Source organism: Vigna angularis, chromosome 6, assembly GCF_016808095.1.
Source record: "Vigna angularis cultivar LongXiaoDou No.4 chromosome 6, ASM1680809v1, whole genome shotgun sequence".
In the NCBI taxonomy this organism is placed as follows: domain Eukaryota; kingdom Viridiplantae; phylum Streptophyta; class Magnoliopsida; order Fabales; family Fabaceae; genus Vigna; species Vigna angularis.
In genome coordinates this window covers 29,209,613-29,226,761 of record NC_068975.1, presented here as the reverse complement: position 1 = coordinate 29,226,761, position 17,149 = coordinate 29,209,613, and the positions used below count along the sequence as shown (strand labels likewise).

Sequence of the window (17,149 nt, the reverse complement as noted above, 5' to 3'; positions counted from 1 at the left end):
ATATTTATAATTATATGTACAATCCTCCATTCGTTTAAATATAATAATAAGTTTGGAAAACGCAATATATATATATATGAAACATGATGTTAGAGATCACGTAGTGTATAATAAAAATCAGATTTTGTAACAACTATGTTAAAACCTAGATGTTTTATTTCATGCTTCTATGCATGTTTATTTTGGGTATATATATTTTAAGTTGAAGAGTTTATTTTGCCTGACCAATACCAACACCTAAATCCAAAACTTATATGAAAACCCTACAGTGTGTGTATGTTCATAAACTGTACCTGCTCTTTGACCTTTTTTCATCTTTTCCTTTTTGGCTAAATAATTATTACAATGCTAGTTTCTACCGCTGAGGTTGTGTGTAATGGCATACAAAAGAGTATGCATACAGCATAGCAGATAATTTAATTTAACTGAAAATAATTACAGAAAAATCAAACTCAAAAGAAGATCAAACAGAAAAGTCAAAGAAAATTCACACTATCTTTTAGTTATGGTATTGTATACATAAAGAAATACCTAATCTTTTTTTTTTCCTTTCTAATACGATATTAGTTTAAATATTGTAGGTTTCTAAAACCTTTGGAAGTGAGAAAAGAAAAACAGACGTACTATTTGAGCGATCGGAATCTGGAACACGAATATGCAAATATCGATAGCAGATATCATGGTACATTGTTCTGATAGAAGTAAGTTTTGCACATACTTCTAACATTATAAGATTTTCTAATCCATTTTAAGGATATCTTCCCTGCTCCATATCATAAGGAACTGATTTTGTGCTGTCAGGGTTCCTTTTCTTACTAAGATTAAGTGAAAGTGTTTCATTTACTCTCGGAAACTGTTGCCAAAACTTCCTTTTACTTCATACACAATAGACATGTGTGTGTGTGTATATATATATATATATATAGACACACAAACACCTGGAACATTTTTTTTTATAAAATGCACATTTAATGAATCTAACAGTTGAATTTCATGATATTTATACTAGTGATTATTTATTTTAAATTTTACATAATTTACATATTTATAAATGTATTACTTAATAAAATAATTTAAACACTTTTAAATATTATATTAAGTAATGTGACTATTTTCTAAATATTGAAATTATAATTTTATGAAGTTATATATATACATACGAGTGAGATAGAATAGAGCATCAAGAGTGTTTACTAACCAACAGTGAAAGAAAAAATCTGTCTAATTGTAGAGATTAATTATGAAAGTAAGACAAATATTGAAATTTAGTATGTTTTGTGGTGAAGGAGGTTAACAATGTGAACTAAGAATGATTTGTCGGATAATATATATTCTGAGTGGTTTTTGCAATTTTCCTATGCAATGATTAAAAGTAATTGGTGACAGTAGATTCTTCAAAGTATGTTGTTGTGGAGGGAGAGGAAGGTCCTGTAGAAGGGCACTTTGATAGTTAATATTTGGTTTAGAAAGTGTAATATGAATAGTACGTAGAAATGCATATGCAAGTGGCTGAAACTCTGTTTATAAAGGAAAGTGGTAGCATAAGAAGTAATCCATTTGAGATGTTATGATCGTTATTAGATCTGAAATTATTCTATGCTCTTATATATTCCTATCTTGTTGTCCTTGTTTCTCAGTGGTTGTGAATGGTGATTAATACCTACTAAAACGTGCCAAATGCTGAAAATAGCAAAGGAGTTTCACACTGAATTGTACAAGGATATAATGTGTCTCTATATAGTGATATGCCGCGAGAAAATAGGAAAACAGTATCTCATGTAAATAGAAAAAGTTGCAGCCTGATGTGATTAAAAAAAGTGGTAAAGTAGGAAGATTTTATTCTTAGGAGGGTTAAATCATGATTCATATCTTCAAAGGATTTTATGATAACATAGGTGAGGGGTTAAAGTCTTGTAATCTTTTCATATATGGTCCAAAATACATGAAGATAAAAGTCTTGTAATGTTTGCATGTTAATGTGAAATATACTGAAATGCATGTTATGATTAGCAAAAGATGAGTGTGGAGGTGTAGTGGAGGGTTTGTCTTGAATCTATTGATAATGGAGACAACTTTAAATTTGTCTGAAGCTAAGTTATTGGCTTTAGTCTTGTCAAATCCAAAAACTTTAGTGAAATCCATTCTTTTGCTCTACAACAAATGAAGTCACTTCAATGAGTAGAGAAAACAACAGTCTCTGCTGGCTAGTTGATTGATGGGTAAGAGTCTTTCATTATGGATTTCAAGGAATAAGGATGCAACTTAGCTTGTGGGACTAACTGTAGTTCATCATTTTCAAAAACCAAACAACTCATCATCAATCCCTAACACACTTACAAACCTTAATCATTCTCTGCTCTTTTTTCTTAAAACATGTTTCCTAATAATTCCCTTTAGTCTTTTGATGCCTCACCTCATCTCTTTTCAATTTTTCTTAAACCCCATTTGCATTATTGCCCTTGCTTAATCTTCCTCAACCTCACATTTTCCTCTATGGATCTTTTAAAAACAACACTTCCAAAATATAAGTGGGAAACGAATATATGCTTGCATATGCAAGTAATCTAGATTTCCAAAATATAAGTGAAAAAAAAATATGCTTGCATATGCAACTAATGTATAGTCCATTAATTAAAAAAAAAACTATCAGTCTCATTTGTAATTGATGTAAAATATTTAATACATTATCTTATATAAGAAAATTGTACATTCAGATTGAGAATATATCAAATAGTAGAAACAAGAAAATTAAGATATAAACCTAAATCTAGGTTAAGATAAAGCTCTGATATCGACTTTAAATTTGAGTTATTAATCAGTACTAAAACGGTTTAGAAAATAAATATTTGATATATTTATATTATAATTTAACTTTATTTTTAACTAATGTGAAATCTTGAACATAAATGAATGTCTTTCTGAATTTCATAGTATTGAAAATACTTAGTTTTTTTAAGTATTTAATGTAACATGAACAACTGTTAAACATTCATGCGATGAATAACAGTTGTTTTGATGTTAGTTTCAAATCAAATCCACTTTATTTGTTTAAGTACCCACGCTTGCTGCGTCGATTTGACGTCGACCGTTAATCACGTGTAAGATTTTGCTAATTAACGTGTAATAACTTTTAATTTACAACCATCATAGTAATCATTTTTTTATTAAACTTTTGAAATCACCTTATGTACTAACTATAGCAGTAACATGTTTGTATAGTGGATGGAGTTAGTGCAATTGGGTTTACATTTTTTAAATAAAGTTAGAATTTTCTGAATTAAATAAAAGAAACTATTATTAGAAGAAATAATAGTGATAATAAATTTTGTAAACGTAGCGGAAAAAAATCTAATAAACAGGTGAAAATTTAAAATAAAAGTTAGGCGGCAAAGGTTTTCGGCCGTATGAGGTTAAATTTTACATTTTTATGTGCCAAAAAATATACACTTACTATATTAATGTAAGGATATATTTAAAATCAGTAAATTATTATTTCAATCCAAAAATTTAAAATGGTTTTTGAATTTTAAAAAATATTTAAGATTCTATTATATTAGTTAAACTAGTTCAAAATATGTTTGTTAACCATCAAGGAAATACCTAATTTAGCACATTATAAGAGCTACATAATGTCCTTTTACAATGTGTTCATGTGATACTGAGAACCAAAACGATGGGAAAAACAGTGTTAATACAAAATATGAAACTGTATTTGATGTTACTAAAGTTTATGAGTTGTTGTTATAAGCATGTTATTAGACAAGGTTTAGATACTTGTCTAAACAGAAATTTTCATTTATACAAATTATATATTAATAATACCAAACTAATAGATAGGTCAAACTAGATAACAAAAAATTAAATATTTATTTATAACACATGTATCTAATAAATTATCTTGATGGTGTGAGAAATTACTAGGTATAATAGATTTTGTTAAAATAAATTTTAAGTAAAAAATAGGGATACTAAAACATCTTATTAAATTGGTTGGGTAAGAATAAATGTAGTGCAAAATATGATGATAGTTTTGAAAATATTGATCTAATATTCATGTATTAGATCAGCCAAAAATACAACCGATTTAATGTGTCTTCTTTTTATCCAGACATGAAATCTCTTTTATTTTTCGTCAAGTTCCTCCTCTTATCTCTCGCACCTCCATTGTTCACCATCATTATCTTCGCACTTCACCAAACCATTTGGCTCCTAGCTTTTCGTCGCCATCTAAGAGCCATATCGCCATTACGCTGCTTCATTCATCACCAACCTCCATTGGACCATCGCTGCTGCATTGGACTGTCGCTCTGCCTATGTTGTTGCATCAATCCAACCACACCACACCACCATATACGAGTCTTTCGTTGAAGTTCCTTTGCACAATGGTCACGAAGTAGCTTTGATAATAAAATATGGTTGATATGGTATTAATATATCATTCTTAGATATATAAAAAAACTCAAAATGTAGTTGAGATAGTTTTAGTGTAAAACGTTAGATTTGTTAAACCAAGTTCTCATGTTGTAGTAATGGATGAAAGTTGGATGAATGTGATTCGAATAAGTGATTTGTATGAGAATGGCAATGAAGAATTTCTACAATTTGCTCAACGTTATGGAACTGCCTTGAATAGAAAGTATTATTGTCCTTATGTTAATTGTTTGAACAAAATAGATAAGAAATTAAGTTGATATGAGAACATTTTCTATGTGATGGTATCTTAAAGAGTTATACAACGTGGACCTAGCATGGTCAAGTTGCACACCTTCTAACTATATTCAAGGTCAAAAGTACAATCTACATTATAAGGATCGCATGGAAGATATGATTTAAGATATTAAAGAAAACAAATTTCGACGAATACGCGTATATGATTCATTGAAAGATGATTCAGAAAAGGTTTTATATCTCGATTGTATGAAATTAACTCGTTTGTCAACAATATTAAGATTATTTAACATTAAAGTCAAAAATGGATAGACCAATAAAAGTTTTACTGAATTTCTTGAATGCATCAAAAGTTATAATCGATCTAATAGATTTTTCAAAAAATTATATTTTAATTTTTTCAGTTAGAGATATAAGATTAGTTTATCCATAACCGATCTAATAATTAGATATATTAAATCGGTTATACAATTAATATAATATATCTAAGACATATTACATCGAGAAAACTGATTTAATATATATTTCAGAACCGATTTAATAATTTTTTTTTCAGTAATGTTACCACTAGTCACTTGAATCTACTTAAATTAAATTAGTTCAAATTAATTTATCTAAATTACATTTCAAGAGGAGTCATAAAGCTTCACTCATCCCAAATTAAATAGATAACTTATGAATTGGAATATTTATTTAAAAAATATTTAAAATATTAAAAAATGTACATATTATGATTATTATTTCTCATTTTTAAATATTTGGCGACTTTTATTCAATTACATGCTGCAATGATATTTGTTTTAGATTTAAGATTTAAATGACTAATTATTTTAATATTTTAATATTTAAAAAATTTATATTTTAAATGAGTTAGTAAGATGAACTTAGTCCTTTATTTCGAGTTGAGTCAAATTCACGATTTCTAAACTTGCTAAAAGTTGTAAGTTAATAAAATTAAGTTGAAATGAATATGATTATTATCTTGTTTATTGTTATTCGAACTCAATATTATTCATTTTAAGTTTTGACAAAACCAGACAATAACAACCAAATAAATTATAGAAAAGAAGTGGCAGAAAAAGACTTATCAAGCTATGTTAGGCCCACAATCAAAAGCACCAAACCTATATTGGCTTAAAAGAAAATAGTTAAAGAGAAAAGTTAATGTAAGGTAGTGTTGCACCGTCTTAAAGAAAAATATCTTTTTACACAAATTTTTTTTATCAAACTTAGTTTTATAAAAACTTGAATATTTAAATAAAGGGTTAAAAGGTAGATGAATTCGTTAAGTCGTGAAAAATATTCTAGCAACAATTTCATTAAAATAATTTAATTTAAATTTCTAAAAGATGAAAAGGTAGCAATGCAATTCTTTTATTTTATATTTATAACTATTTTTTGAATCGAAACAATTCGATATAAATCTTTCTATTTATTTGCACTTGTCTTCACTCTATTTCCAATCATTTAAATAAACACTACTTTCCATTCTTTGACTTCTATATTTCATTCTCTTTCCTTCCCTTTTGTATTATATTTGTAATCACCGAAGTAAATGATATAGAATTCTTCACTCTTTTTTTTCTCAATGATTTGAAGTATAAGGTCTTTTTCCTTCTTTTTTGAAAAAAAAAAGAGAAGATATATGTAACTGTATATATTTATGTAACATCATATTTTGCTGCACTATGTGAAAATGTTTAGACAACTTTATGCCTTGTATGCGGATTTCATATCTGATCGCATTGCTCATACCTGATTCTGTGCAACAATTTAACTATAAAGCTTTTGATATACTGCAAAAATTCATACAATAGAAAGAGACAGAAGATTCTTAAAGTGACAGAGTATGGAGTCTTCAAACTTTTTAAATTTGTGTGAAGCGGTAGTATCAGAAAATCGAGGATGTTGAAGACAATATTTAAGCTTGTTTGGTATAGTGCAGTAGTAAAAGCATGGTAGCAGTGCAAGTACATGATTCTCTGCACGATTTAATCCAAATATTATATTAATGAGAGGTGAGTCTGATCATATAAGAAACTTAAAAACTTAATATTTATAGATCTTTTATCTTATTATATGATCACAATTTTGTATCTTTTAGGAGCAAGGCGAATTGAGATTGAATAGAAAACCTTCGTATTTGTGACAACATAGTTATCAAGAAACATTCCTACAACATATAGATGAATATTACAAACCAGAGAAGACAGAAAGATGAAAACATGTGTAAACATTGCCAAAGAACATAAAATTCAAACCACATGCGAGAATTGGTCACGGGGGATTTGAAAGTGCAGGTTCTCCAAATTCTTGAATCAGAAACTGTTATCATTGTTTTTGGCAGAATAAAGAATATGAGAAGACATGAAAATATAGCATGATCTTATCCACCAATTCTGGTTTCTATTTGACTTGATTGATGCCCCCATTGAAACATCAGAGTGTGACCCACCATATATTTGCTCACATTGTGTAGCCATTTCGTGACATCTTTTCAATCCTCGTTGTATATATATTGAACTCAACCACATTTACATCAAAAGTCGCGCGTTGTCCTTCGGTGGAATGAAAACCGTTGTAGATGGATTCTGTGAATCTATGAAGCCTCTTACAGATACTACAGTGTTTTTTAAATCAAGTATTAGAATACATTATTAAAAATACACAGATTTCATACACAAGGTTAAGTAACAAGTAATTCGATAGAAGAGCCCCGGAGCACTGGAGCCTCCGTCGTGGCACCTGATTGTCATCGATCCAAAGTCGCGACCGTAGAGTTGTTGAAATCTTCAACTATGACGGTGACATTTATATCCTCCGCTCCGTTTCTCCCTGTATTCTAGGTATATCCTCGTCATTAGGATCTTTAACTTGAGTTCAGATTCTTTTAACGAGGTTTCGGTATTGCTTTTCTCACGCGTTCAAAATATGTTAATATTTTTTTATATATTTTAAAATATCAAAATCAATAATTTCAAGATTCAGTAAAATATCATTGTTAAAAACTTAGTGAAAATTTCCAAATTCCATTAAATCAAGCTACCTAGCATTATGTATGGTTAACGAAAACATATTTATACATATTGAATTAGCATTTAGTTATAATAAATAAGTTAATGTTCTATAATTAAAAGGTAAAGTGCATATAAAAAAGAACATAAAAGTGTAAGCTGTTTATAAAATTAGTTGAAGCAAAATTTGTAAAATACAATGTAACTTAAAATGAATGTGATGGTTCGATTTGAGTGAACTAGAACTAATCTTAACAAAATGAATTAATTCCTAACTACATTACAAAGGGCGGGTCGAGAACCTCAGTTTTTTTATTGTCAAATTATTATTTAAACTCAAAGCTCATTTACTTTAATATATTTAAAAGAAATGTGTACAATTCTTTTTTCGCTATTTAATATAATCCTTATGTTGGTCTTACTATAAGCAAAATGAGATAAGGTTTAGTAGTATTGACATCAAAAGACATGCATTACATTTAATGGATTCAATTTATTATTTTATATGGTTGCAAGACTCCATTCATTAGAACTAATAAAAAACTCATTTACTAGACCTAGATGTTGACATTAAATAACTACGTTTGGAAAACTTGATCTTTGAAAGCTGTCATGGATTTTCCTTGTTCAACTTTTAGATAATGTCTAAATAGGGCACAACGATATTATTCCTGCTACACGGGCAAATAAGTTTCATCAGATAAGTTAATGGGTTGGTAAAAAACAAATGAAACTAATCTTATCAATCAACAAATGATTTCTTCGCGCTTCTTCTGCATTAAGCAAGCAGCAGCATCACACATGACAGGCAAACTGAAAACTTAACTGGTGCATTGCATTGACTGGACAAAGGGAAATGTAAAATGCAGTATGATCACACTCAAGTTGATTCTCAAATATTCTGTAGGACAAAAAATGGAAATATGACCCACTCCCAACTCCCAAGTCCTGAAGAAATAGCAAAAGACAGCACGCATTTCTCGCAGAGTCAAAACCCATAAATTCTGCACAAAATATTACTATAAACACGTTTTCCATGAAGATATGGAATCAGGGTACAAATTTAATGTCTTTGAAGTATTCATGCTCCACAGCGATCCTGGCAGTAATTCTTTTGCTGGGATCCAAGCATAGCATACTCTGGAATGCAATAGACATTTTTTATCAGAGAATACAATTGACGATGGTACATACGATAAAGCGTCACAGGAAACCAAATATTAGAAATACCCCGGGAGCCAAAAAGGATGATAGTATCTGAAATCAAGAAAACTAATAGAAATGCAAGAATGGATTATTATAGAGGATTGAGGAAAAATTATTAGTGGACAAATGTCATGAAATCTTTCATGTCATTATTACATGATAAATCAAATACTGGACATCGGTTCTTATATAATAATAATAATCCCACCATACAGCTGGTGCCTAAACCAGCCATGGAGCCAGATATGTTCAAAAGGAAAACAAGAGACTCAACGGTCATTTACAAGCATCTCCCTTTAAGATTAACGAGAAAAACAAGGATAAATCTCTCTCTTCTTCCTCTGCTTTCAACTCAATTACTATTTTTAAATATTACCGAAGGGAATGCTGGGAAACATGTATTGAAGAGTTTTCAACAGTAACGTGTTTTGTAAGAAAATAAAAATTACAAGAGGTATCAACTTACTCAAAAGAAAGATATTCCTCATCCTTACCCTTCATTTTCTATAAATCTAATATAACCGCTAAAATGAATTACTTATTAGAACCGATCGAGAGAAAAAGAAGAATAAGGATGAATATAACCATTAGTAAATTTTAGATGAAAATTCTCGTTGATGACAAAACAACAAAATATCTAATGGCTGAAAGTGTCGGCCCTTGCACTAGTTAGTAATGGGATCTTCCCAATGGAACTATTGAAAACACTTATAAATTAAGGGTCTTATTAGATAGTAATAACTAGGAAATATAATAAACCGAAATCGCCAAATATACCCATTAGAACTTATCAAATACCTTGATTTCTAAGCTGCATACAATCAGTTATCACTTTGCTAAGTATTGGCTATGTTAACGTAACCTAGTGAGGGTGTAGGTGACTACTATCGAATACTTGGTCGTGTATTAGTTCTTTTGAATCAATTTCTCATCTTGGTTTTTTTCAACAGAATCGCTAGTACTCCCATAATTAGTAAGGGAAAGCACAATTATTTCTTTCAGTCCCATTTATACAGAGTAGATTACCTTTTCTATGGATATATTAGAGGCATGAGTACTTGGGAGAAGGAGTGTAAGATAATGTAGTGGAGAATTGAACCTCTGGATAACATCGCCACAACCCAGCCTTAGAAACTGAGGCTGGTAGCAGTTGAACTATATATACTTATTTGCACTATTTTTAATAACGCCATGGAAAAAGAATACTATATCACATCTTGTACTTACAGAAAGAAGATTAAGACCCGCTGCATCAAGATTTGGAACCACAGTTGCTAAATCCTGAAAAGTAAAAAATAAGGTTCAATTCTTACTGGATGAAGAACAAAGCATTTAATCCAGGTTAAAGTGAGTCATAATTACCTTAGGTGGCCATTTGGGAAATGTTGATTTAAAATCCGGTAATGCAGTAACTCCAGGCCATGTTTCTTCATTTGGTGTACCCAATATTCTTTCATATAAGGAACAATAAGTAAATACATATTAGTATACACACACATATACATATATATATATATATATATATATATATATATATATATATATATGAAGCTTTGATTACTCGGTTGAGGGGATTGGAAGCATATATTTATTTGACTATGTTTGCCATTTTTTAAATCTATTAACAGGTTATGATAGTTATGATAGTACCGTTAAAGATATCAAATTCAAAACATACTTAATTTGCTCAATAGCTAAATTAAAAAAGTACACAGATTAAAAATTCCTTTGTTATCCTTATAGGATAAACACTAAATAAAGATGGGAGACTTTATACGGGTATCTCAAATTTCTAATATTTCCTCAAACACTTCCCTCAACTGCAGGAACCAAAATCAAAAACAGGAAAGGTCTCTCTTTTTCTCCATCTCCATTACCTTACCAAAAGAAGAATTTGAATATATTGAGATTATACAAATTTAACAGAATTGCCAATTTTCCATCAGTTCAAATGTAATAATCATAATCACTCCTATCAATAAAAAATTGTTTTAGTTTAACTTCTTTTTCAAAAAGAAATTAAGAAAAGTCGGTCACCCATAATATTTGAAACAAAATGCTTCCATATAAGGAAAACTATCAATTTTGTTTTCCACTGTTTCTTGTACAAACATTGAAAGCAAGAAACAAGTGAAAAACAAAATGATAGTTGTTAGTTGTAAAACAGAAAATGACAATTGTACATGTTTCCTTAAACCAAACAAACCCTTACGATCTGTTATTCACCTATACCGAAGTTAGCATTTTATCTTAAGGATAAGTTAATGTTAATTACTGAATATGCAGAATTGAGTCGTCCCAGATTAATCACAGATCCTTGTTACAATTCAACATCAACTTTGCCAAGTTTTTTCCCACTTTCTTCACCAATTGGTCTATCCTAGGTGCCTTATGTTGGATCTGATAGACCCAAGCATTTGCAGCATCATATATTTGCATGGTTTATGACCCCTAATGTCAGTATAGGAAACCAACGGTACTTCATAATATAACTCTGATAGCAGTATTTTCACGTTTATCTACATTAAATACTTGGCCAGCTTTTCCTTTTAATTATAAAAAAAAAATCAATGAATAGAATTTAAAGAAAGCATTAACAAGAACATAATGCAGATTAGGAATTAACATTATATTATTATGTGTCATTAAGTACAAGGCACCAAACTACCATACTATCCTTTATCCCTCCATTACAAGTTGCTGATAATTCAAATCTAGCATTGCAATACAAGCAAGCTGCAAAAGAATGTCATGGAAATGTGAAGAAACTGTAAATTACCCGCAGCCAAATGGAGACCAGACACACTGTTCTGTTTATTTTTTCTGACATAAATCTTCCAAGACCTATCACATAACAAACCAAATAGCGCCTGAACAAGTGACCGCAACAGCCACTACAGAAAGCACTTTGTTGATTCCGAAAAACCATAGAATAGAGACATTATTAGGACTATTTTCAAAGGGATTTTTGATTTCCAAAATTGAAATCTGTAGATTTAACAGCGTAATGATAAAAATGTCTTTAGTTTAGAACATGATGAGTGATAATTCCTACCTACAATGTTTTCGATTTTTGTTAGTCTTTACTTCTATGTTTTGTTTAAAACACACCTCCTACTTTTTATGGCTAGTTATGAATGTTGTTAAATTTGAATAATTTTTTTTTATTTGAGAATTCATGCTCAGATAGTATATACTATGAGCTAATAAAAATTTTGAAATAGAAATTGTCCACTATAAGCTATCATACCAGCTTTTTGCGAGTGGGTCGCTATGCACAGCTATCCAAAACATTGACTCAAACCTGGTCAAAGGTCTCAAAGGCAAGGTTGTAGAAATCAAGTTTTTATGTGAACTACTGAAGGCTTCGTAAACTCAAATTGTATACTTATTAGAGCTTACTTAATATGAAAATTATTAAAATAACAATAAAGTTTAAATATTATTCTATAAATATCTTTTTAAATTTTTTACAACTATTATATTTTTTTTAGTTGCTCATATTATCTATTATGTTTTCATAGGAACCAAGGTATTAAAGAAGAGAAATAGCTAGGCCGGTACTAGTATGTATCACTGATAAGAAATTCCTCTGTAAAATGGAATTACAGAAATCAAACAGAGGAACAGTAATTGATTAAGAATTATAAATATGAAATAGAAACAAAGCATGTAAAAACAACACCTAGATGATGACAAGCCAGCCTCTACTAAAAAATTTCCACCCTAAACCTCAGAATAATTCCCCCTTTCATTTGGGCACCCTCCCTCCTTACACCCATTTTCTCTTTCCCTTTTGGCCCCACTGCCCTATTCCCATATCACCCTCCCCACTCTCTTAGCGTGTCACATAATCATTCTGTTATTTTCCCTCTTTTGCAAACCTGACTTATATGCCTAACATGCTTTGAATATTTTTTTACATTTTTAATATTATTATAATTTTATTCTTATTCTTTAGTTGATTATATTATATACTATGTTTTACATAAACAAAAAAGACCATTGGACACAAACTGCCCTAGAATCCAAATAGAAAGAAGGGAGGAAAACTAATATGACCCAACCCACTAATCTCTAGCTTATGTCACCCCTTATCTATGAAAGGTACAATAGAAGCAAATGGGATTGTGGTGAGGTTGCTGAGGCTGTCCAGGCCAAAACAGAGGAAAATGTCGAGAAAAAAAACACCAGCCGATATCTGGTCATGCAATAGAAGCATAATTGAAGTTGGTACGTCAACACCAAAAACAGACAGAAGCTTACAAGAGAGAAACACTGAACCAAAAAATTGTGCCCTAGGTGCATTCTACATAAACTGTGACCAAAAAACAAACAAATCTGCTGTCATTTCCAGTTTTTACCTAATATCCAACTGATCTCACTGAATCAACTCTAAACCAAAGTAATTAAATATCAAAAAGAGACAGGACATCCTTTTTTTGTTGCCTTTTACTAGTTTATTTATAGATTGTAGAATTTTGTGAGGGGTGGAGCTTTAAGATTCAGAGAAAGAAAAGATAAATGGAATCAAACAAGCAGAAGAGAAAGACTGATACCACACAATAAATGTGTTAGATAATTCAATAACTATCAAAACTGAAGACTGACTTTTCAAGGACACTAGTCAAACTGTCACCAACACATCAAAAAACATTTAAATTTCACGTATAAACAAGAATACGTATGAGTGTGTGTGCATATGTATGCATGAGTAAACTTACCCCTTCTCCAAATAGATGTACCAAAGAGTATTAAGATTCTTCAACCAAATCCAGTATAAATACTTAAAAAATGCCAGTTTAAAACGTCTAGAGACAAATTTAAGGTTGCTAGATAATCACCTGAATATTTTAAATAATTCATCAATCTCAGAGTCCCCAGGGAATAGAGGTCGTCGGTTTACCATCTCTGCAAATATACATCCCACTGACCAAACATCAACTGGGGTAGAATAATGACGAGACCCAAGCAATATTTCTGGAGCTCTGTACCATAATGTCACCACCTACAAACAATTACCAAACGATCTACTACTATAATACCTTTCCACAAAATTGATTCATACACATAATCTTCTATTAAATAACTTTACTTTTTAATTCAAAAAATAAATAACCACATTAGTTTTCAATCAACAAAAGTTTAGGGGAAGGATCGAGGCATGACACAACCATTGGTTGGAATCAAACTGAGGCCTTTCAGCTGAAGCAGTTTGATCTACCCATTGAGAAAACACTCAACTCAATGAATAATTATAAAATGTGGCCAGTATATTCAAAGTGTAAAGAAAAAATCAGAGAGCAATCATGCTAGCATTCTTGATTACTATTTACAGTGGAACTTACTATATGTATAAGTTCAATATATGAAAAATTCAATTAACATACAGTGAAAAGAAACATTCTATGAATACCAACTTAGTGGATTATTTGAAAGTGACAACTGACAAATGATCTTTCAGGATTGCAAAAATGCTGCCACTGAACAATGACCTTTCAGCATTCTCAAAGACAAGCAATTTACCAAACGCTAAATTTAAAAAATTATGAGGAAAACTCAATTTGTAGAGAACCATCCCAAGGTTAAATTCAAGTAAGGTCTCAAAGAACCATTCAATTAACAAATACATTAAAGGGAACATAAACAACAACAGTCTTGTTCCCACTAAATGGGGTCAAGACCTGGATTACCGACCACCATTGTACACGATCTTGCATAATATATAGTGGACACACAAACAACGTCACCCCAGGGCAGCAACAAAGGCTGAAATATGGTTTTTAGCACAAGAGAAGAAATATCAAACTACAAAAGATAGTCTTCAAGATAAGTCATGTAGCTTCAGCATGACAAGGAAATAAGATTTCCAACAACGTTCAGAGTTCCAAAAGATGCAACTTTAGAACACAGCATAAGGGCATATCATTTTCTCATGCGAAAACCCATTATTTAATTTTTTTTATTATTTGCATGAGAAGCACGTATAAGGTAGCACACAAACCTCATGAGTAAATGTCCTGACAGGAATGCCAAATGCCCTAGCCAATCCAAAATCTGCAAGTTTTAAGGAATTTGTACGACGATCTATCAACAAATTCTGTGGTTTCAAATCTCGATGAAGAACTCTGTGCGAATGGCAGTAAGCAATGCCACAGAGAATTTGATAGAGGAACATCTACAGAAAGGATCATTAAAGAATTCAAATTCCAAATCCAAATTGGTATTTTCACCAAAATTAGTATCTCCTTATAGAATCCGTGACTAAATAGATTGTACATTATTGATTTAAGTTGGGAACATTTAATCATAATCTAACCTACAAAGAGTGAGAAGGTAAGGTAATGGGAACATCATACATAACATCTTAACTAAACAAATAATCAGACTCGGATAGCAGGCCGGCTGTCACACAGACAATAAAGAAGCCAAAACCAATGAAATACATGATAGCTGCATCTCAGTGCAGAATCTTAATTTCCAAGCAGAATTAACCTGAACCAACACAGTAAAGCTCTCTGTTAACCAACTACTCAATATAATATTCAAATTTGAGCAACTAGTTAGCAAACTGTGGACAGGTCCAACCAAAATCCAAAAGGAAAATCTTAATCAACGGATCATTCATTTTCTGAAATAGGAAGCTTTGAAGAACAACATCGTATCAATCAAGTAATGAAAGATAATCTACAAAAACCATGAGACTCACAGTATGTTTATACATGTATTTGATTTCACAAGCTCAAATTAAGTAGCTAACCACAAGGTTATTGATCATCAATAATTCTCATATTGTCTTCATTTGATTTATGGAAGAACAAGACAATATATGCTTGCAGATTAGAACCCTTGCCCACTCTCACAATTATAACTCAGGTTACCAAAATTAAAGAAAACCACATGAGCCACTCACTTTTACTTGCCGTGGATCTTTCACAAACTCTGGAGATGAATCCATGTGTTTCTTTAGATCCAAGTCCAGATACTCGAAAACCAGATACAATCGCTTCTCACTGTGCACTACATCCTGCAACCTATCATCCACGCATCCACAAAGCACAACTCAATAACGAATTGACTAAGAGGAAGAATGAGATTAAGAATAGCACATATCAAAGCAACATTAACATAGACGTTTTCAAAGCTGCCAGGCCACACAAAGCTGTACAAACACTGTTGGAATTAAGAAAGACCAAAAGCATGAGTAAAAAATAAAATGCTGACATATTGTAAAAACTAAACACAACAACCAGTCCACCAAAATAAACAACGGAATGGACCAAACTATCAAAAACAGGTTATCAATTGTTCCACCAATCCAAGCCCTACACAGTACACCTCCAATCAACAACATGAAAGCACCTCCTTCATTGATTAAACTTCAGAAGCTAAAAACTCCGAGGCTAAGCAAAAACACAAAATCACAACAAACAGCACGCGGCAACAGCACTATAAGCCCTCCAATTTGAGCATCAATAAGGAGACACTGCATTGGAACGAAAAAAGCCAAGTAAACGGCGAATACCTAACAATGTTCCTATGCTGCATCTCTTTGAGGAGCGAAATCTCACGAATGGCGGTGCTGGGAACCCCCTCGTCTTCCTGCTCGAGGCGAATCTTCTTAAGAGCGATGGTCTCATTGGTGACGCGGTCACGAGCCTTGTAAACGACGCCGTATGTTCCCTCCCCTATCTTCTCCACCTTCTCGTACTGCAAAATGAAAACCGAAATTAACGCAGAAATTGTGAACGGAAAGTGAAGAACGAAAAATCGATGCATTGCTTAACCCCAAACCTGTTCCATGGAAGATCTGAGAAGAAACAAGGGTGGAGCGTTTTGCAGTCACTCTCTCACGCACACTCCACTCTTGTCACTTCTTCTCTCTCTCTCTCCCTTTCACTCTTCTCAACTCTTTCTTCTCTTTCCTCCCCTACCCTTTTCCCTCTTTTTTTTGTTTAATGCTTTTCTTTTAACTATTTACAAATTGTATACACTACCCGCGAACACATCACATAATATTCTTTAACATATTTATAATATTTCATTATTTTTAAAAGAAGGAATGAACCGTAATAAAAATATACTTAATATCATAATTATAAAAATGTTATTGAAAATGACAAGTCATATGACGACCTTTTCATCCATTGGTCAGTTTTTTTTCTCTTGTTATTCAAAGAATTCAAAATTCAATTCTGCTTGAATTTTTATATTATACACGTTATTTTTTATTAATTTATTATTGTATTGATTTATTCTAA

The 17,149-nt window shown here is 31.2% G+C and overlaps 1 protein-coding gene across 1 annotated transcript; it reads right to left on the bottom strand.

Moving 5' to 3' along the window:
* Nucleotides 1–8,496: 8,496 nt before the first annotated feature.
* LOC108343134 (cell division control protein 2 homolog) lies at nucleotides 8,497–16,843 on the bottom strand. The gene is made up of 8 exons (XM_017581215.2): nucleotides 16,683–16,843; nucleotides 16,414–16,598; nucleotides 15,802–15,922; nucleotides 14,893–15,066; nucleotides 13,733–13,896; nucleotides 10,251–10,338; nucleotides 10,116–10,169; nucleotides 8,497–8,822 (listed from the first exon to the last, which is right to left on the bottom strand). The coding sequence occupies exons 1-8, from the start codon at nucleotides 16,689–16,691 to the stop codon at nucleotides 8,733–8,735; spliced, it is 885 nt and encodes a 294-aa protein (XP_017436704.1). The 5' UTR covers nucleotides 16,692–16,843; the 3' UTR covers nucleotides 8,497–8,732.
* Between the last annotated feature and the right edge of the window lie 306 nt (nucleotides 16,844–17,149).

What these genes read in the sequence shown, in the direction of transcription:
- LOC108343134 (XM_017581215.2), bottom strand. An exon ending in CAGCATAGGAACATTGTTAG is followed by an intron (nt 15,923 to 16,413) that starts GTATTCGCCGTT and finishes CGTGGATGATAG; the next exon opens with GTTGCAGGATGTAGTGCACA. An exon ending in TTCCCAAATGGCCACCTAAG is followed by an intron (nt 10,170 to 10,250) that starts GTAATTATGACT and finishes TTTACTTTTCAG; the next exon opens with GATTTAGCAACTGTGGTTCC.